Source organism: Myxocyprinus asiaticus, chromosome 20, assembly GCF_019703515.2.
Source record: "Myxocyprinus asiaticus isolate MX2 ecotype Aquarium Trade chromosome 20, UBuf_Myxa_2, whole genome shotgun sequence".
Taxonomy (NCBI): Eukaryota; Metazoa; Chordata; class Actinopteri; order Cypriniformes; family Catostomidae; genus Myxocyprinus; species Myxocyprinus asiaticus.
In genome coordinates this window covers 3,417,305-3,440,289 of record NC_059363.1, presented here as the reverse complement: position 1 = coordinate 3,440,289, position 22,985 = coordinate 3,417,305, and the positions used below count along the sequence as shown (strand labels likewise).

Genomic DNA, 22,985 nt, shown 5'->3' with positions numbered 1-22,985 from the left:
TGCAGATTATACATTTATTTCATTGAATCGCAGTCTTTTGCAGTTCAATAATCACACTTGGACATATCGAGATTTTAATTAGATTAACTGTGCATTAAAATATTACTCTGTGGCCCAAATGTTTGCATCAGGCCAATGGGCTGCATCTTATAGCTAATGCAGTTTTTATGATTGACTCAGTGATTCCATGTGTGGAAATTCTTGTGCGTCTCGTAACCGATTGCAACGCTCAAAGTTTGAAATTTTGCAAATGTAAAGGAGATTTGAGCGATATGATGGAAGGCAGGTTTTTCAATGAATAATGACTTACATTTTGGTCTTTTCCTCACACAAAGCTATCGTACGGTTTCCGAAGACTTGGAATATAGCGCATAAGTCATATGGAAACGTTTTTTAGGTAATTTTTTTGTAGCTTGACAACCCTTGGTCACTATATTCTTTGGTTGTAAGGAACTAATATCTCCTATTAAGTCCCACGGGAAAAAAAAGTCATAAACAACACAAGGGTGAATAAATGATGACAGAATTTACATTAACCAAAGGAAGATCCAACCTAACATTACCCAAAATGACACTACAAACCTTCTGCTATTCCCACAAGCCTAAAAAGAGACAATCTGTTTCTGTCATAAAACACGTCTCGCTGAGGCATCAGCAACACATGCTATCTCCTGTCAGAACCACCACCTGTTTTTTAACCGTTGATTAGGATACCTTTGACCTCAGTGATAGAAACGTACACAATAGCAGGTCTTTCAGGCGTCTGCTCGTGTGGCCCTTATGGAACAGCTGTATCAACCACAGGAACAGCAACTGGCCTCCAAACACAGGCCTCTTACTTTCCTTTAATGGGTCAGACACTAATGATTCAACGCGACCTTGTATGCAAGCCATTAACTGAACCCTCCTGAAGCCTTGATGTACAACTGAAATCAATCAATTCTTTTGTAGTACAGGATATTAGAGAATCTATAATTAGCCAATCAGACTATATTAATTCCACTGGCATATGATTTTTTACCTTCTAATTTACATTTACATTGTTTCACATGCAATATTCAAGTGCAACATCTTAAAGGGCATCTGTGGCAATCGTTCAAAAAAAAAAGTATTTTTTGAGGGTAAACTGTTCCTGTGAGTAGTGTTATAAAGAATGAATGTCATAAATAGCATGTGTGCTCAATAGTATGTAAACAAATATTATTACTGAAGAAACGGTTGTGCTTGAAAGACATTCAAATTGTCTTTATTATGTATCAAAATTTCTATAAACACAAATATGTTTACAAAATAAAAACAGGGGAAATGTAAGCAAAAAAACAAAAGCTAGAAAATTGTTATGAACCCAAAAGGTTCAGCTTGGTTATTTGGTTTTTATATATTTAAATGTCTGTTCGGGGCAAGTCGTTATGTGTTTTATATGCCGTAATTTTATACAATTCATTAATTTTAATATATCTGTGGGCCAAAACTGTGATTTGATAATTTTGTATGTTACTATTTACAGTTTTGCTGTTTCTTTAATTGTTTTTGTGTGTAATAATTGTTAAATTGGTTCAGAAATCTATTTTGCTAAAAAAATAACAAAAAAGCCACAAAATAGCACATATTACATTTTAAACACAGAAATATTTAGAAAAAATGCATACTGAATGTCACAGCTTGCTCAAGTCACTCATGTCAAAGAAAATATGCTTAAAAATCAAGATTTTCCTGCTGACTGTCATTATATGCTAAAGTCAAACAAAATTCACCTCCAAACAAAATATGCTTAAAAATCTAAATTTCTAAAATAAGTGGCTTTCTAAAAACACTTCCAAGGAGGAAAAAATAAAATACACCATCACTGTCAATGCTTGAGTCTTTGTGATACTATGAGACCAGGTTGGTCTATAAATTGACTTTCAAAAATAAACCTGCCCTGAAAAATATTCACTGCTGTCAAAAGTGAGATAACTAGCCCCGGTCTACCCTGCAATTACAGGACAAATACTGGATGTAGCCCTAAACTAATCTACATTAACCTCTTTGATCACAAAAGCTAATTGTGGTGCAGAGTTTGTGCTGTACTGAATGGGGAATAATAATCCGAGCAGACTTGCTTACACTAACATTTCATGGTGCTTCAACAGGGATGCAATCAGGCCGATGGCATGCATGAAAGGAGCCAAGACTATTTACAGCTTCTGTGTGCCACTGAAATAGATTGAGAGTTGAACTGCAATATGAGCAGGTCTCTTGTGCTCCCTCAGTCTCTCTAAATCTATCTATCTCTCTGCACTCCAGCTGATTTTAGAACACAGGTGTTGACCTTAGCCATTATGAGGAGCATGCTTCCATCCTTACACTCCCCTAAAGCACTCGTTTCTAGACGTGAAGCTGATTCCTGCATGTGATTGGCGAGCCAGCAGAAGGAGTTTGTGAAACTGTACTACAGGAACAGAAAAATGTCATTTGTGTCTGCTAAAGCAAACATCAATATTTCGACTACTCATCCTTAGGGTTAGGTGTTTATGAAAAAGCTGACGAGTAACTCATCCTACACCATTTGTGCTACAAACATGAATGATATCTCAAATCATGCAGCTTGTTGATTTTAGGGGGCGTTAAAGACTGATTCAGCAACACATACTACTTGGCAAAGTCATAGTCAGCCTGCCAAAATTATTAATTGTAATAAGGACTGTTTTAATCTACATTCAAAACTCATTAACTGTTGAATCTTAAAAGGTACAACAATTCAGTTCATTTCTGGAATAATTAATAAAAATAATAATTTTTTGGAATTGTGATCTTCCTGAACAGGTGAATAATCCTTCCTTGTTAAACAGCGCTTTGAAATTTTTCGGTTATATTTTTTTTATAACTATAAACTAACATTCCTAGAATGTTGCAAGGAGGTTTTTATGACAACCTAATAAGAACCTATAAAGAATATTCTCTAATGATTATTTTTAGGTTTTATTGTTATAACATTAACTAACATTCCTAGAATGTTGCAGGAAGGTTTTTGTGTGGCAACCTAAAAATTACTGAAAATATTCTCTAATGGTTGTTTTTAAGTTTTATTTTTATAACCATTAACAATTTTTCGGTTATATTTTTTTTATAACTATAAACTAACATTCCCAGAATGCTGCAGGGAGCTTTTTGTGTGACAACCTAAAAATAACTTATACCTAGCAAACACAGAACGTTCCCCTAATGTTAGCATACGTTTCCCATTAGTTTTTTTGTATGTTTGTTTTTTGCAATCTATTTCTAACATTCTAGAAACATTCTCTTAAGGTTGTATTTCTTATAACCATGAACTAACGTTCCCTGAATATTGCAGTGAGATTTTTGTGTGACAACCTAAAAATAACATATACAGAATGTTCTCTGATAGTTATTTGTATTTATTTTAATAACCACAAACTAACATTCCCTGAATATTGAATGGAGGTTTTAATGTGACAACCTAAGTTTTTTTTTTTTTTTTTGAGGTTTTATTTTAATATTCAATAACTAACATTCCCAAAACGTTGCATTGAGTTTTTTGTGACAACTTAATAAGAACCCAGCAAACACAGGACGTTCCCCAAACATTGCCGTTTGGTTCCTGTTTGGCTATTTTATTTAATTATTTGGAATCAATTCCTAACATTCTAGGAACGTTCTCTTTAGCTTGTATTTCTTATAACCATCAACTAATGTTCCCAGAATATTGCAGTGAGGTTTTTATGACAACCTAATAAGAACCTATAAAGAATATTCTCTAATGATTATTTTTAGGTTTTATTTTTATAACCATAAACTAACATTTCCAGAATCTTAGGAAACAATTTCCAACATTCTAGGAATGTTCTCTTTAGGTTCTATTTTTTAAAATCATAAACTTGCATTCCCAGAATGGTGCAGGGAGGTTTTGGTGTGTCAACCTAAAAATAATTCATAGCTACAGAATGTTCTCTGCTGATTCCTTTTATTTATTTGTATAACCATAAACTAACGTTTCCAGAGTATTGCAGGGAGGTATTTGTGTGACAACCTAAAAAGAACTTATACGGCCTGTCCTGGCTAATACAAGACAGTTGGTAACCCTATAACGAACTATGCAGAATTATACATTACAAAAGTTTTGCTTATAAGCTAACAAGCACATGCTAAACAATACATAAGCTAAACTCTTCAGGGCCATTCAGAAATATTATCATGTGGCTTGTTGAGCGTGTTGCCATGGAGACATAGCGCGTGTGGAGGCTTCACGCCACTGCGGCAACCATGCTCAACTCACCATGTGCCCCACCAAGAACGAACCACATTATAACGATCATGAGGAGGTTACCCCATGTGACTCTACCCTCCCTAGCAACCAGGCCAATTTGGTTGCTTAGGAGACCTGGCTGGAGTCACTCAGCATGCCCTGGGATTCAAACTAGCAAACTAGTGAACTCCAGGGGTGGTAGCCAGCGTCTTTACCACTGAGCTACCCAGGCCCCCAGAACATAGGTTTGTAAAGTTGAAGTTATTTTTTAACTTGACACAGTGTCTAAAAATCATGGAGCTCCTGTGCAAGAACAATATTATAAAATGTTATAAAACAGCGCAGACAGACGCAGAAATGTTTGGTGTGAACGGCCCATTAGAACTTTGTAGCATGACTAAACAACTTACACACTTTGAGATATGGCTCAACCCCTTTGCATACACACCAAAAACATGAACTTCTTTGTCAACATTTTCTGTCATGCTATCCCAATAAAAGCACCTCACAGTTGTCTCTTTGCCCACTCGGCCCCCCAAAACCCCTCCTTGGTTTCAGAAGACATTGACATTCTATGGCCGAGTGCGTTGTGGGTATAGGATGTCTCAAGTGTAGCATGAACAGCTGAGAGGTATGATTTCACAGGTTGCCCAGCCCTGTCAGAGCACTGAGGGCTGGGAACAGGAGGTATAGGAGAGCCCCAGGCCTCTAAAAGACACCAACAGGTGGAAGGCCGCCAACAGGGGGTAGGGCTGCCCATAGAAAAGGCTGGGAAGCTAAGCTCGGTCTGGACACAATCCAGGAGCTGGCGATGGTGCAGGATACGTATGGAAGGAGGTGGACAGCGATTGATTCTGAAGCTCCAGGCTTGTCCTTTGCTATCAGTCTGAGTGTATACACCCTGCATGATGGACTTAACTTCACGGGATGGGCAAGTAACATGGACAGATTTCTTTAAGACAGTAATTTCAATGCTGTTGGACTTCAGGGCAATTTGATATGAAACCAGCGCCTGGTTGAGTATTCTCTTTCGAGCTTCTGTTCAAATTTTCTTTATTCATTCAGTTGTATTTCATACAGAATATGTAATTGTTTTCATTTCTATCAAGGTGACTAAAGTGTCTTACAGTTGTATAGACAATGGCCTGGTATTCACTAAAAGTCTGGTAGGCCAAAACTCCAAGGAACACCAAGGGATTTGGGTGGTTGACATGAAATACTTCTGGAAAGTTGACATACATCCAAGGTTGTCCTACGGTGGGACCTGCTGAAGTCCATTTAAACTATTTTTAACAGCCTTTTGCTTAATTAATTTATGCATGCAGCTTTTATAAGGTCATGTTAATTTAGATACTTACATGTTGTATTTGTGCATTTAAAAATGTAATTGTCTTTGTCACACCACATGACCATTTCAATTGAACTAGTGGAGGCTAAAACGTAATTAGAAGTGGTGAAAAGTATCTAAAATATACACTTTCCCTACATTCACTTAAAAGTTGAACCCAAAATCTTTATGCTGTTTTAAAATGAAATGTTCATGGACATGTTATGCGTCTATATCTACCCATATTCCTTGATATATCAATCATTTGAGTTGTACCTAAAACAATATCCTTCACAGGTTTGATTGGAATTGTACTCCCTACATTAACTGGGGCGAACTTTGCAGATCTGCTTGTGTTCACGAGTAACGATAAAGAGGAAGAAATACTTCTATGCATTTAAACTCCAATTGTATTCCTGTTTGAAACTTTTGATGTTGCTTTTGGTGTGCTTAACGGATCCCATTGCTTGTTGAGGCCACATACTTCCTTATATCCCCATATTCAGAATCAATCTATGGAATGTAAGGAAGTGTGTGGTCTTGGGGAGACATCAACATCATCATGTACTCTATATGTTAAATATGGCACCCTTGCCATATATGATCATTATCATCCTAAAGCATCACATTGTGAAATGTTTTTGGGAGAATCAACTGTCATAACCTCTTAGATACAAACAAATAACCATACAAATGTTGTTTATGTCCTTTCTAAAGGTTATGTCAAAGTACATGGGTTGACTCACATCTAGTTGAGGTCCCTCTGTGATATTCTAAACGGGCCGGCAGAAACTGAGTGACAGCCCACAGGTGCTGCCCACGAGCAGTATTTACTCTTATAAATAGTCGGACAGGTGCCGCCAAGCTAATTCTGGAGGGCCATTTCTGTGAGGACATACCGGAACATCTATTAACACTTTCCATGTCATTGTCCAGAGAAAGAAGAACATAATCTGGATGGGATTCATCTGCTTTGAGAGCCAAAAATGAGATGGTCCTAGATTCTAAACAAAAATGGAGACAATAAAAAAAAGACTTCTAGGACCGTATTACAGAATCCTTTTATGTCTTAAGCTGAGATCTGACAAGTTCAAAGGACGGTTCACCCAAAAAATCAATAATCATTTACTCACCCTCATGTCGTTCCAAACCTATACGACTTGCTTCCGTGGAACACAAAAGGAGATGTTAGGCAGAATGAAAGCCCCAGTCACCATTCACTTTCATTGTATGGAAAAAATATGCAATAAAATTGAATGGTGACTGAAGGCTCGGGTGTACTTTGTTTTTCTGCGTTCCGGATCAGATCGCGCCCGGTCGACTGTGTTGCCTTTCAAAATATACTCTTTTGACCACAAGCAAATACAAATGGTTTGACACATGCGCATTATGACTGTCCACGTGCTGCCTAGATTTTCTTGACACCAGCGCAGACTGTGCTGATGACACAATTTGCGTCACGCATACTGTGCACGGAGTGATCAGCAAGGCGGACATCCAAAGTATACCTTGGCCTTGAGACTAACATACTGACTATCACCTTCTTTTTTGTTCCACAGAAGGAAGAAAGTAAAGGTTTGGAACGACATGAGGGCGAGTAAACCCAGACAGCACACGTACATCTCCAGACGTCTGTTTAAGAGCATTTCATCAGGAAAAAGCGCTGATTTACAAACATTCGAAACCTCTCAAAGACATCTGCTGAACGTCGTTTTGACATCAGCGAGGAAATGTATTGCAGATACAGACTGCAGAACATAACGTCTTCCAGACTAATTAAATCTCATATGGGTGATTTACGTGCGCTATCAGGAAAACAATGACAAATATTTTTTTGGGTGAACTATTCCTTATAATAGAACATGAATAAGTACTAACTGAATTCACCGTGGTTAATAACAGATCAAATAGGATTCTAGAGTTAAAATGTTTCTCTAATATACATTATTCAAAGAAGCGCGCCATCTTTGATTTTTGACGGGAATGAAAACGAGGCTATGCGCGACGCATGCGCTCCTAGATCACATCTAATTTTCACAACTCGTGTTTTCCGGAGTATTTTGTCTAATTAAAAACTTCCATAAAATTGTATTTAAAGTTTTGTGTCCGCTGAATGTTCAGCACCATTGTTGAATGTTATCCCTCACAGCCTCGTCACTTCCGTCATAAATCATATATGGCGCTACTCTCTGTCTAAAAGGCCCTAGAAGGCCTCCACTTTTGATATCAGAATCAGAATGAGCTTTATTGTCAAGTATACTTACATATACAAGGAATTTGTCTTGGTGACAGAAGCTTCCAGTGCACTAACAATACAAGACAGAGAGAATACAAAAATAGAATAAAAGTAAAAAGTGAATAGTAAATATAAGTATGTACATATAGAAATACACAATTAGACAATATATTCATATATGTATGTACAATATACAAATCTGTTATATACAGATAATGCAAGGGAATGTAATGGCAGAAGAGGTTGGATATGCTGGATAAATATAAATGGACTAAGCTGTGTATTGCACATAATTATTGCTAAATGGGGCAGTTTTAACTGTTCATGAGATGGATAGCCTGTTCCTGTGCCTGACAGTTCTGGTGCTCAGAGCTCTGAAGCGTCGGCAAGAAGGCAACAGTTCAAAAAGGTAGTGGGCAGGGTGAGTGGGGTCCAGAGTGATTTTTCCAGCCCTTTTCCTCACTCTGGAAGTGTATAGTTCTTGGAGGGTGGGCAGGGGGCAACCAATAATCCTCTCAGCCGTCCGAACTGTTCTTTGTAGTCTTCTGATGTCTGATTTCATAGCTGCATCAAACCAGACAGTTCTTGAAGTGCAGAGGACAGACTCAATGACCAGTAGAACTGTATCAGCAGCATATGAGATTCAGTGTTATAAAGACAGATATCTCCATGAGAAATGTTGATGTGTGAATAGCATTGACGGGCATGAAATTTCCTTCTCACCTCTGTAAATATGATGATGAATTTAGTAGACAAACAACCACGTCTTAGTTGCTGGTAAAACGGAACCAAGTCAGGTGTTTCAGAGAGGTTTGGTCCCTTTCAACCAGCTACTGCGCCGTGAATTCAGCCAGCAACATGAAACATCTCATTCTCACTTGAAACAACATTACAAGTGCAATAAACAAGTGGACTGCTTCTAAAACGACAAAAGAATATAAACATCCGTACCTCAAGAGAGATCCAAATTTGACCTGTCAAAATTACATTCTTCATCCAGAGATGTGCATATTAGCAATCATATTTAACATCAATAATAAAATATTTCAAGTCTCTCTGTAAAAGCTCTATTCTGCTCTCTACAGGAAAGCACTGGAAAATGCTTGTGAAATTAACCATAAACTATTTTTAGGCAGAGCAAAAGTAAACAATATGCTGTATCTGAGGCTTACTTTATAATAACTTGTATATCAATATCACATTAGTAAGCGTGCCATTTTACTAAATGTCAGCAGGGAACTAGCTGTTGTATAAACATTTATACTCTCTTCATCAAATAAAATTACACTACGCATCTGTTTTTAATAAAAAGCTAAAAACATCTTTATTATGAAAACCAAAGGCCACTCGACAGTTATTCGGATAAACAATCTGTGTACAAATATCAGAAAGCTAATGAAACCCACAAAAAATACAGTACGTGAAGATATTACATCATATGGCAAACCAAATATCATGTAATTCAGTTCTGTGCATGTAATTGATTTACTCCCTGATTGCACTGAACTGTATGTTCTTGATGTGTATATTTCAGAATGACTGCCAGTTCTCTGTAACAGAATGAAATCTGACCAATCTGTATCATAATGACATGCGTGCGCAACGATGTTTCTTTTTTAAAGTGATCTGTTAACACAACTCTTGAAACACATTGCTCACATCTGTTTTAATAAAGTCTCATTTCAAAGTGTGCTCTGTGCCTGCCTTTGACTTAATGAACAGGTTTGCACAGCTGAAACAAAAATAAATAGAAACCAAATGTGTGAGATATTTAAACCTTCACTGGTTTTCATAAGGTTACATTGCAAGGAGAAGATTTTACAGTAGATAACACACTTTAATATGAATTAAACTGTACGTCATTTCATTTGAAAGTCAAACAAAGACACACACACACACACACACACCACATAAGGGGGAATCTCACAACATATGCAGGTCATATTACACCCCAAATACATGAGAGAAAAATATATCTATATTATGCATAATTTTGATTGAACCTTTTTTTGGGCCATAATTTTCTTTATATTTTGACATTATTTCCATGACAATTTAGCATTTTAACCCCACATTCTCATTACTATAATGTGAAACACACACACACACACACACACACACACACACACACACACACACACACACACACACACACACACACACACACACACAAAACATAATTCTTGTTACTATACAACTGCAATACTATTTTTTTTTTTAATCAAAATCAGCATCCATTAAATTCAGTACAACAAAAACTACCATTATGCAATGAGTACTTCACTATATATATATATAGTGATTAAAGTAATGAGAATGTGATTTGTTTTTTATATTGCATTGAAAACTTTGACATTTAATGTGTTAAGAAATTATAATGGTCATATGCAAATTATCAATGCAAATTAATTTTGGGCTGAAATATAACCGGGACATGTTCTTGACCATTGTATGGTTATAATTATAGTGATTCACCTATAATTGTCTCTCAATAATGCCCTTGAAAAACACATGCTGGGAGCAAATGAGACCGCTGTAATGGTGCAGCGTTTTGCAGTGGCACCTGAAAATTCAAATACAGTATTTGAGGGAAATGAGGTACATCATCTCCCCAATAAAAGGCAACATCATTGAGATTCTGTGCATAAGGTAATATAGCAGCCAGCAGACATGTTCAGTGTAATTCAATCCCACATCATACAGAATAAAACACAAACTACAGCTGCTGTATCAGGACAAGGGGCGATTCTTTGAGTTTATTGCAGTTTTCTCTTTCATTCAGTAATTCAACGAGAATCCATGACAGCAGAGGAGTGAATCTCACCTTACAAGAACATGTCCAAGTCATATTTCACCCAAAAGATATTACATTTTGCATATTTTGTGCATTATTATTTTACAGTATTTCCAAGACAATTAAGCAAATTTCCCTCCAACAATTCTCACTGTCACAAATAATCTCGTTCTCATTACTGTTATGCAAAAAAATACAAATAAATATTAAATACACTGAAAAGTATTTATAGACCATGCTAGTATTTGTTGAACTGCCTTTAATTCATACCAATTTAGATAGTAAAACCACTGTATTGCAGTTAAATAAAATATTAATATAATTAAAAAAAATCTCCAAATATCCTGATGCATTGATAATGAGAGTTTGCAAGGAAAATGTGCTTAACTGTCATAAAATAACACATTTTTCCCCCAAATTCGTATTACTGTACGCATTTCAAAGTAGAATTTGTTGTAATGTCTTTAATTTATGCTGAACTGAAAACAAAAATCAGTGTATTTTTTTTTTTTTTTACAAATGAATATAATGGGAATGACGAGAAACTGATTCAAAACATCCGGACACATTACATATATATGAGTAATATGAATTTTTGCGGAAAATCTGCTTAATTGTCATAAAGTAAGCACATTTCCCCCGAACTCTTATTATTATTATAATAATTCAAAACAAAATCTGATTAACATAATCTGAAAAGAAAAAAATAAATAATAATAATTCTAAATTGTGAAGTATTTTATGTTGGTACTTGAACTGCCTTTAAGATGGTTTTATTTTTTTAATCATTGTATTACAGTATTATTTTTATTTTTATTTTTTTTATTGAATTACTCAAAACCTCCTGATATGGTTATGAGAATTTTCATGGAAAATGTGCATGACTGTCATAAAATAAGCAAATTTTCCCCTAAATTATTATTACTGTAATGTAAAAAATAAAGAAAATCCAAGAAAAAATAAAATAAAAAATACATTCAATCATTAAATTTTTCATGATAGTATTTTTTGTGCTGCCTTCAATTTAAGCTGATTTTTTAAAAAACAAACAAATATTACAGTAATACAGTATAAATAGCCTATTATATTGGAGTATTGAAAAATCTAAGAAGAATCATTGTGAACAATACAAAAACAAACCTCAAAATTAAAATGCTTGGGGGGAAATGTAATTTTCATAAAAATAGTGTCACCATGCAAAATGTAATATAATTTAATCTTTTTGCTTGGGGGTGAAATGTTACCTGGACATGCTTTCATAAGATTCACCCACAGGTGCATAAAGTTAAAAATTCTCCCACAGGTGCATAAAGCTCTTTGAGTTTAATTTGAGATAACCGTTTCAGTATACAATGGTATACACTGGTATACAATCAAATATGAAAGAACGCAATGTCACTATGCACCTTTGCCATATTGATTTTTTTAGCTAATAATAAGGCAACTGGAGTTAGACATCAAACAAAAGCGAGAGATTCCACTACATCTCTCCTTCCTCCTCCTCTTCCTCTTTCTCTGCCAGCTGCATCTTGATCCACCCTTCCGCCGAGTGGCCGTGCTTCTTTTGGTGCCGTTTGTAATTGTCCCAATGGCCGGTGGTGTACCTGCAATCCTGGCACTTGAAGGGCTTCTCGCCGGTGTGTCGCAGCATGTGGCGTTTCAAGTTCATCCTCTGGTTGCAGCTGTAACTGCACACGGTGCACTGGAATGGTTTCGCACCTGAGTGGATGCGCTCGTGCCGTTTCAGATTGGCCAAATTGCCGCAAGCGTAGTCGCACACCCGGCATTTGTACGGCTTTTCTCCTGTGTGCACGCGGTGGTGCCGTTTGAGGTTATCGAAGTGGGCGGACGCGTAGTTGCATTGCGGGCACTTGTAGGGTTTTTCACCGCTGTGTGTTTTCATGTGCCGGGCGAGATGGTTGGGGTACTGTGTGACGAACGGGCACGAGGTACAGGAGTAAAGCTTGTCGCCTTTTTCCGGACTGGTGGGGGAGGTTTTGGACAGCATGTCGACGGTGCATTTGCTGCAGATTTGCGCCGAAGCCCCCTCCTCGTCCTCTAGCACAAGGCCGCACACGCGACAAGTGAAGGGGAACAACAGCTCGGGTAAATGGTCCGATTCTTGGGCCATGCCCTCAGTGTCCAGCAGGGCAGGGGGGTGGCGATCAGTTCGCAGGGTGTCGTAGCTCTGGAGGAAGTCAGGGTCGGCGTTGATGTGCAAAGTAAGCCCAGAAACCACAGACTCTAAATGACAAAGGGAAAAATGGAATTCAGCTTTAAGAACCCAACAGTTTCTACTTCCTGTTATGCTTCACTCCACTTCCTCTTTTGGTTTGCAACATTAGACACTCAAAGAACCAAGAGGAAACGACAACAAGCAACCCACAGTTCTAACAGGAACAAGTGTTTCTTTGTTAACTTTGATATATCTAAACCCCATCAGACTAACAGAGATATTTCCAACCTGATCTCATGAAAACTGTAACTGTGACATCATTTTTCCAAATTATATTACAAGGATCATTACACATATCATGGCAGTTCTGGAGCGAAATGTCCACTGTGTGGTGCTAAAAGAGAGTTAAATGTTCTCCCAAACAGGTGAGGTTTTTAAGGTTTATGCTCTATCAAGTTTAAAATCAACAAAACCGACCTCCCTAACTTAAACCTACACCTAAACCTAGTGTCATAAAAAGCAAATGTGAAATGAAAAACACAATTGCTGAAGCAACCACGTCATTTTGCGGGCTTTTATGACACATTCAGCTCACGTGTTGACTCGTGTACTCTTCAGGACTAGTACCCCGGTCCTTTACATCACAAGTGCAACGCTCCATCAGTTGAGCAACCATGTAAGTTGATCAAACTCGAAACAATATTAATATATATCTCAAATATATAAAACTCAACACTCAAACATTATAGTGCATTGCCTAACAAGTCATGTGCAATAGCAAAAGTGTTTGACACCATAAGATAGCTCTGTGTGGGGAACAAGGCAAAAAGCATGTTTTTATGAACTGATAATCGGCTGTTTTACTCATGATTTGTGTGAAAGAGAATAAAAATCATTGTTGTTTTAGCACCTCTAGTGTTCATTTCACCAGGAAACTGCCACGATCCGTGCAACAAGGCACGTAAAAATCTTTTTGGATTGGATATTCCCAGTATCCTCAGGGAATCTGAATTCCATTTTTAGTATTAATGATTAAATTAATGTAATAAGTGAAAAAGGGAACAGCAGTTAAAGTCAAGATTATGCACTCTCCATCTAGTCATTTTTGAATCTAGATGTTGCTGTTTATGCATAGTGCTCTTTTTTTAAATAAGAAAAAACAAGTTCAAAGGTTAAACTTTAATTCTACATTTTAAGTGATCGATTACTCGATTTGTTATGATGCTGACTATCACCCCTGGAGTAGCGAGTTCGAATCCAGGGCATGCTGAGTGACTCCAGCCAGGTCTCTTAAGCAACCAAATTGGCACAGTTGCTAGGGAGGGTAGAGTCACATGGGGTAACTTCCTTGTGGTCACGATTAGTGGTTCTCTCTCTCAATGGGGTGCGTGGATCGCAGAGAGTAGCATGAGCCTCCAAATGCTGTGAGTCTCCGCGGTGTCATGCACGACGAGCCACGTGATAAGATGTGCGGATTGACGGTCTCAGAGCGGAGGCAACTGAGACTTGTCCTCCGCCACCCAGATTGAGGTGAGTAACCGCGCCACCACGAGGACCTACTAAGTAATGGGAATTGGGCATTCCAAATTGAGAGAAAAGAGGGATTAAAAAAAAAAAAAAGTACTTGAGTACAAAATGTCTATCCCTAATTATAATGCAAAAAAATCTCTCTTTCTCATTACTGTTCTGCGAAGAATTATTGATATATATATATATATAAGCTGTAAAACAGCCCTTTCTCCAGGACAGTGGGGCAGGTTTTGGACAGCATGTCCAGAATGCATTTGCTGACTCATGGTACATGGAGGCTGAAGCAAAGTTCACATGAAGAGAATATACTGATATATCCCATAAAGTTTCTTTTTCAAATCTATTGCTATTTTCCTTTATAGCTGTAACTTTTATTAAATTAACCAACATGCATTTTGCATGCAGTATGCAATAGTTCATGCATAAATTACTGTATTAACTACTGGCAAGATTTTAGAAAGGCTGCACTACCTAAAAAGTAGCCAAAAAACACTAAATAGCTATTTAAAAAATACACTTTGTAGCCGAGGTGACAAGGTGGAGAAAGTCATAATATTTTGATAAAATCAAAAATACCATTTTAATTTTTGTTTTCTAATTAACTTGCACAATTAGACCAATTCTCTCATCATTTACTTACCCTCATGCCATTCCAGATGTGTATGACTATCTTTCTTCAGTGGAACACAAACTTTTAGAAGAATATTTCAGCTCTGTAGGTCTATAAATGCAAGCCAAAAAAGCACATAAAGGCAGCATAAAAGTAATCCATACGACTCCATGTCTTCAGAAGTGATGATAGGTGTGGGTGAGAAACAGATCAATATTTAAATCCTTTTTTAATATAAATTCTACTTCCTGCCTAGTAGGTGGTGATATGCACGATGAATGCAAATCATTAAAAACAAAAGAAGAATGTGGAAGCGAAAGTGGAGATTTATAGTAAAAAAAAAAAAAAGGACTTAAATATTGATCTGTTTCTCACCCACACCTATCGTCACTTCTGAAGACATGGATTTAATCACTGGAGTTTTATGGATTACTTTTATGCTGCCTTTATTTGCTTTTTTGAGCTTCAAAGTTCTAGCCACCATTCACTTGCATTGTATGGACCTACAGAGATGAGATACTCTTCTAAAAATCTTTGTTCGTGTTCTGCATAAAACAGAAAGTCATACACATCTGGGATGGCATGAGGATGAGTACATGATAAGAGAATTTTCATTTCTGGGTGAACTATCTGGTGGATTTTGATTCCATGTGGACTTTGAAGTGAACTAATAAAATACCTTCAGTTAAGTCTGTAGATTTCTTCAGCTTGTGGCTCATTGTGTGTTTCTTTAGCGAGTGGCTGTTGTTCGCACGGAAGTCACACTGACTGCAGTTGAGCGATTTCTCCTGAGTGTGCATGCGCTGGTGCCTCTTCAGGTTACCCAGGGAATTGCACGCAAACGTGCAGAACTCGCATTTGTACGGCTTCTCGCCCGTGTGTGTGCGCATGTGCCGCTGCAGGTTGACTAGCTGAGCGGAGGCATATGCACAGTGCTGGCACTGGTACGGTTTCTCGCCGTTGTGAGTCTTCAAGTGCCGTTTCAAGTGATTGGAGTAGCGTGAGGTGAAACTGCACAGTTTGCACGAGTAGGTCTTACAAGGATTTCCATTCGACGTTGACCTGCCTCGATTGGTTTTTCCTTGCACGGTATGAGTGGGATGGGCCTCTTCTAACGGTTTATCTTGGCAGTCTGCGTCTCCTCCCTCAGCCCCGCACTGGAGGCAGAACAGGCCTGCGAGATCCAGTGCCCCGCTCAAGGGGTCGCCAAGGAGCTGGCCGCACTGTCTGCATGAGAGGTAGGGGGCGAAGTTAGCGTCAGGACCGATCTCGTCACGCTCGCTCTCTGTGTCTCGAGGGTCCTCGAAATCGCTCTCCATGCCCAGTCGGTTGTAGCCGGAACAGTCCTCGTCACTGAAGCTGTACTCCGGCATCCCCATTTCAGCATTGACTGAGTCTATTTGGGAATAACACATTAGAATATCTAAATTGAAAGCATTATTTGGCAAGAAATCGTGTAGGGGTCGACCGATATGGTTTTTTCAGGGACGATACCGATAACGATTATTAGTAGTCAAGGAGACCGATAACCGATATTTGGGGCCGATATACATTTGCAGTAAAAATAAAAAATTTAGCATTCAAATTTACACTAACACAAAACGTGTTTAATGAAATACTGCAAAACAGAACATTTAAATATTATCTTTTGAAAAATACTAGAAAACAACATAATCATCAACATTATTATTATTTACTTATTTTCTAAAATAAAGAGGGTGCTCCTAGCAGCATTTCTTTTGAACTGAAACTTTAAATATATAAAAATAATGAACTAAACAGCTCTTAACAGAATGTGATAACAGTCGAGATCAACGTTATTGGAGTTGACACTCTTCATGTAGCTTGCTGGTTAGCCCGTTTATTCAAGTGCAAAAAGGGCAACGGGATTTTATTCACAATGGAGGTGAAAGATTTAATGCTAGCAAAGTTGACGTTACGTTTGCTAAACCTACTGACGTTGGTTAGCTAGCTACCACTATCAACGCCATTATCAGCTATAACATGTAAACACACCAACTCAAATTGGCGAGCACTCTCTTAGATCAGTCCTTATCTCTGCCGCCCATCTATATTGCTGCTCACTGTACGTTTGTATCCGTTACGGTCTGTGGTGGTGGCGTAGTGGACTAAAGCACTGAACTGGTAAGCAGAAGGTTGTTGGTTCAATCCCCACAGCCACCACCATTGTGTCCTTGAGCAAGGCATTTAACTCCAGGTTGCTCCAGGGGGATTGTTCCTGTAATCAGGGCACTGTAAGTCGCTTTGGATAAAAGCGTCAGCCAAATGCATAAATGTAAATGTAAATGTCTACTGTCATTGAAACAACCACGTCTGCAGCTCTACTACGTGTAGCCTCATGTCGCGGGCCGGGTGAGAGAGGCAACGCGTGCTTGGTGTTAGAGAAAAATATTCAAAAATACAGTGCTGAAAGATTGTTTGTTGGCTTGCTGTGTACACAGCTCCGTTGTTTTGTCACACTGCTAACCTAAATTGTAGAAGTGGCCGTTGTCATGATGTTTCGAGGTCCAGATGGAACAAATCTACTAATTGGTGACCGCTGGCGTAAAAGAATTGTGATGTTTATTGCAACTTCAGTATCTGCATTTTTACCTTTGAAAACTGCTCGTCCTCTCAGTGATTCATCTTTCTCTCAATGCTGCTCATCAATGAATACGGAGTACAGTGTTGATTGGCCATTTACTCGTGACATATAACTAATCCGATAATACTATGGGCGGGACATTGAGCCAGACTAAAAGCAGTAAGCTTTCGGAGTGAGTGGCGGTGGCATCAGAGCCAACGGAGCGCATTTTAAAATTTATCAGCAATCAGGTCAGACAAAATAACGATTCCGATATTCAGAAAAATTCTGAATATCGGCTCCGATTATCGGCCAGGCGATAATCGGTCGACCCCTATAATCGAGTAATAAGCGGAACTATGAACTATTTCTCTTCAGGAGTTTAGACACATAAAGATGTCTTTATATAGTCCTTCAGACTCAAGTTATACAAATGCAGGTATCTCCTGACCTCCTCACACACGCGTGTTCTTGACGTGCACATCCACTGTTGTTGTTTTTACCTTTGTCTCCTGTTGTTTATTGGTGATTACATATTCTTCTAAGCGCTTCTTAGTGACAACAACAGCTCATATGTGAGTGCTGCCACCTTGTGGACACACTAATTAGTGCAATTCATTCCAGTCGCATGCGCATTCTGCGCGTTCAAAAACACGCGGTTAGAAAAATCAAGCTGCGCGCGTTCAGCGCTCATGCACTCTGCTGATGATGAGATTTGCATCACACGTCCTGCGTTGGCATCTGACCGAAGTATACTTTGGGCTATAGAGTCAACAAGATTGTGCCAGATGCAGTTAATTGTGCTACCAAAATCCCAACTATAACCAATACAAGAAATCAGATTTGGAGCTTAACCCAGGACTATGAACTAGCCCGAAATATCCTTACTTTTATTTTGAAATTATGGAGACTTGGCTCAATTACAATGCTCCATACTTAAGTGTTTAACAAATTAAGCTTTTTATAGCCTACGTATATATTCACCAGATTTAGGATTTTGTATATATACACATATATGTTTCAAAAAGCAACTATCGACACTGATTAATCTGTAAAACCGATATATCAGCCTAATCGCGAATCTCAATGCAAATCAATATTGCATGTGCATTTTATTTGGTAAGGAGCCATATAATAAGCGAGATAATGTACGGTCATCATTAAACCTTACATATTATTATCCACAAAGGAAAGGTAAGTTTACACAATGTATTTATACAATCACAGAAAACAATGTATCGTGTACTTGAATGTCTTTTGTGGTCTTAAAGGTACAGTTCATTTTATTTGAAAACGACCAGGACATATTGGGTCATATGGATTTTTAATGGCATGAGGGTGAATAAATGATGACAGAGTTTTCAATTTTGGGTGAACAATCACTTTAACAGCTGCCACTTTTTGATTCTCATGCAGAGCTGACAAAAAACAAGACACAAACTGACTGTCATGTCATGACTTTTCATTTAAATCATAGAAGAAAACAAAACGAAATATTTTAGCACGGCTTTTATGCAGCATTTGGTCTTAACGTAATTTGGAACCGGCAGAGAGCCTTAACTTAGCAGTGTAAAGATGTACATTACACAACACAGATGGACAAAAGGACACACAGACCCTTTATGTTTACATTTATGCAACGTATGCTTTTATTCAAAGTCACTAACCTGAATCCCTTTCAAAACCGACGATCCTATAGTCATTTTCTCCAAAGCTCAGGTCTTGTCCAAGGAGGAAATCACTCTCCAGGACGAGGTTTTCCTGATCGCCAATCGCAACACCATCTTCAGCTCCAACTGCAACCCCAACAGTACAATATTACAGACTGACAATCTAGCAGATTCTATGATATGCCCTTAGTATGCTTATCTAAACATCTGTTGACCATTAGAGGTTGTTCAAATCACTAACCCTAAGTTTGAGAAAACAGCAATAGTGATGACTGCCTAAACATATCAAAAGAAGTTTATCTGACTAATTATGCTCAGTTATTTGAATAGGGATCAGCCAATGATGAGCATACAAAGTTATACAGAGATAAGAATGACGGATAACACTACAGATCTGTGAGCTCACAGAGAAGGAAAAGATCAAAACAGGAGTGAATGAATGAGGAAGAAACAGTGGAGAGACTCCAGATAAATGCGATGAGTCAACCCCGAGAACGCGGAAGGAACGCGGTTTGTCCAGAGGAAACAGAGTTAGAAAGAATGATGACAGAAGAGGAGGAAGTCTATCTTGTTTCAGAGATAGTAGCTCAGAGTCTTAAAGGGATAGTTCACCCAAAAATGAAAATGATCTCATCATTTACACACCCTCATGCCATTCCAGATGCGCATGACTTTCTGTCTTCTGCAGAACACAAACTAAAACATGAAAAGGCAGCATAAAAGTGATTAAATCCATGTCTTCAGAAGTGATATGGTAGGTGTGGGTGAGCAACAGTTCAAACAGCCCTGTTTTACTATAAATGGTAAATGGTCTGCACTTATATAGTGCCTTTTCTAACCTTAGCGGTTCTACAAAGTGCTTCACACTGTGACTCATTCACACACACCAATGACAACAGAGCTGCCATGCAAGGTGCTAGCCTGCCATTGGGTGCAACTTGAGGTTCAGTGTCTTGCCCAAGGACACTTTGGCACGTGGAGTCATGTGGGCCGGGAATCAAACTGCTAACCCTGAGATTAGTGGACAACCTGCTCTACCACCTGAGCCACAGCCGCCCACAATAAATTCTCCTGCCCAGTAGGTGGCGATATGCACGAAGAATGCAAACTGAAAAAACAAAAGAAGAAGAAGAATGTGAAAGTGAAAGAGGAGATTTATAGTAAAAAAGGACTTAAATTTTGATCTGTTTCTCACATGCACTTATGTCACTTCAGAAGACATGGATTTAACCACTGGAGTTGTATGGACTACTTTTAGGCTGCTTTATGTGCTTTTGGAGCTTAAACATTTTGGTACCCATTCACTTGCACTGAAATGACCTACAGAGCTGAAATATTCTTCGTTTGTGTTCTGCAGAAGAAAGAAAGTCAAACACATCTGGGATGGCATGAAGAGGAGTAAATTATTAGACAATTTTAGAGTGGTGGTGGCATTTTAGAGTGGTGATGGCGTAGTGGGCTAAAGCACATAACTGGTAATTCGATCCCCACAGCCACCACCATTGTGTCCTTGAGCAAGGCACTTAACTCCAGGTTGCTCCGGGGGGATTGTCCCTGTAATAAGTACACTGTAAGTCGCTTTGGATAAAAAGCGTCTGCCAAATGCGTAAATGTACATTTTCCTTTTTGGGTGAACTATCCCTTTAAAGACATGTAACTCTACATTTAATAGATGATCCATAAAAGAGCCTTGGAAACAAATGGTGCTGATTAGAAATGAAAACATGAAGTATAAAGAAAGATTTCCAGACAAAAACTACACATGGAAATTGCAAAGCATGACTTTGACCGTGAGCACAACAAAACACATCTTTAGTTATTTTTATTTTTTTATATGAATGAACGTTCTCAAACCAAATAAACGTAGCTAAATATTAAATGAATGCACTACAAAAAATAATTGGAAACAGTTGTCTATTAATTCAAAAATACAGAGTGATATCAGAATGACTATCAAATAACCAGAATTATTTGATTCCAGACTGAGTGTGCATGACAACACATGATCATTATGAATTAAAAAATTAATAAATAAATACATAAACACTCTATAACTTATTTGAGCAAAGGAAAAAAGGAAAGAACTGAAGATCTGGAGTGAATATATGTTTCACTCTTAAAAAATAAATAAATAAATAAAACTTTTGGGTTGAAAAAATAACCCAGCAATTTTTTTGTGTTAGAAACTCAATTTTATTATTTTATTGCTAAAAAGCAATTAAATAATAATAAAGCCCAGACTGGTGGATGGTTTCCTAAATATTAAATATACTGCTGATAAATATTGGAAAATTAGAAAGAGTTTGAAGGACCCCTGGAGGAACTATAAAAGCCAGTAATTTCTTAATAAAATAATAATATCATAAGGTATAACCAGAGTCACATTGTATGTGTGCACCAAACATAATCTTTTTGCACTCATTGATAATTTCCATTACGAATAAACACAATCTAATTTCAACATTGGAATAAATGAATATCAGAGGCGAATCCCAAAGAAATAAACAGCAGAAATAAATTCAAACAGAAATTCATACTTACATTTGACAGGTTGTGGATTGGACTGTTTTCTCCTGGGCATTTTTCTAAATGTGTCTGTTTATAATCAGCTGATCTTCATCACCATCATCTTCCTCTCTCGAACAAAGAGTGCCTCAAATAAATACCGACTTAAAACACCTTCAATGATTTATATCCCTAAAATCATCATATCCAAATATTCAAAAACACCTGAAACTCCTGTTAGTAATGCTGTTAGCATGAGCTAATATTAAACTATATGTAAAATATAAAGACAAAACGACAGACACGCTGTCACATATGATTATATGACGTTATCATCGTAAAGATTAATAGTGTTGCTTGTTATTAATCCACATATAAATAAAAAATAATCATATTTTGCTGGTTAATTTGTGTTTATCTTGTTATCAGTCGGAGGCTAATTAGCATGACCGGCTAACCCCCCAAAAATGCCAAATAAAATAAAAGTCCTTTGTTTATAACCACCAGACAGCCAGCAGCGGGTATATCAGCATCTATCCATGATGAATCGTTTATCTATATGGATAGATATTCCTGTAAAGTGTCTCCATGTGTTGTTGAAGTGAAAGTGTTTAAGTTTCATTGCAGCTGTAGTTGTTGTAACGGGAATGTGCAGCACAGGAAGTGATTCAGTGAGTTCAGTGTGAAACAGCGAAAGCGCGACACCTGGTGGACCGTCAAAGTACTGCATGCTCTCTGTTCTAGCTATCTATCTATCTATCTATCTATCTGTCTGTCTGTCTGTCTGTCTGTCTATATATCTATATGTCTGTCTGTCTGTCACTATCTATCTATCTATCTGTCTGTCTGTCTGTCTATATATCTATATGTCTGTCTGTCTGTCTATATATCTATATATCTGTCTGTCTGTCTGTCTATATATCTATATGTCTGTCTGTCTGCCTATATATCTATATATCTGTCTGTCTGTCTGTCTATATATCTATATGTTTGTCTGTCTGTCACTATCTATCTATCTATCTGTCTGTCTGTCTGTCTATATATCTATATGTCTGTATGTCTGTCTATCTATATATCTATATGTCTGTCTGTCACTATCTATCTGTCTGTCCGTCTGTCCGTCTGTCCATCTGTCCGTCCGTCCGTCCGTCCCTCCCTCCCTCCCTCCCTCCCTCCATCTATTTATCTGTCTGTCTGTCTGTCTGTCTATCTATATATCTATGTCTGTCTGTCTGTCTGTCTGTCTGTCTATCTATATATCTATATGTCTGTCTGTCTCTCTGTCTGTCTGTCCGTCCGTCCGTCCG

The 22,985-nt window shown here is 37.8% G+C and overlaps 1 protein-coding gene and 1 long non-coding RNA gene across 4 annotated transcripts; one reads left to right on the top strand and one right to left on the bottom strand.

The window, feature by feature from the left end:
* Positions 1-5,061: 5,061 nt before the first annotated feature.
* On the top strand, positions 5,062-9,965 carry LOC127411379 (uncharacterized). Its single transcript, XR_007892271.1, has 2 exons — positions 5,062-5,261; positions 5,356-9,965. It is a non-coding gene; the product is annotated as an uncharacterized LOC127411379 (long non-coding RNA).
* Positions 9,657-22,321, bottom strand: LOC127411378 (zinc finger protein 513-like). Of its 3 annotated transcripts, XM_051646899.1 has the most exons (5): positions 22,183-22,310; positions 21,715-21,806; positions 19,171-19,299; positions 15,599-16,315; positions 9,657-12,847 (listed from the first exon to the last, which is right to left on the bottom strand). In XM_051646899.1, exons 2-5 carry the CDS (start codon positions 21,752-21,754, stop codon positions 12,084-12,086), a joined length of 1,650 nt encoding a protein of 549 aa, XP_051502859.1. In that variant the 5' UTR covers positions 21,755-21,806; positions 22,183-22,310; the 3' UTR covers positions 9,657-12,083. The 3 variants fall into 3 exon arrangements, with proteins under 3 accessions (XP_051502859.1, XP_051502858.1, XP_051502860.1); XM_051646898.1 differs by having other exon boundaries at positions 21,715-22,321; XM_051646900.1 differs by lacking the exons at positions 21,715-21,806; positions 22,183-22,310 and adding an exon at positions 19,415-19,825.
* Between the last annotated feature and the right edge of the window lie 664 nt (positions 22,322-22,985).

What these genes read in the sequence shown, in the direction of transcription:
- LOC127411378 (XM_051646898.1), bottom strand. Translation starts at nt 21,754, where the DNA reads ATGCCCAGGAGAAAACAGTCCAATCCACAACCTGTCAAAT. An exon ending in CAATCCACAACCTGTCAAAT is followed by an intron (nt 19,300 to 21,714) that starts GTAAGTATGAAT and finishes TTGGGGTTGCAG; the next exon opens with TTGGAGCTGAAGATGGTGTT. An exon ending in CGGTTTTGAAAGGGATTCAG is followed by an intron (nt 16,316 to 19,170) that starts GTTAGTGACTTT and finishes ATTCCCAAATAG; the next exon opens with ACTCAGTCAATGCTGAAATG.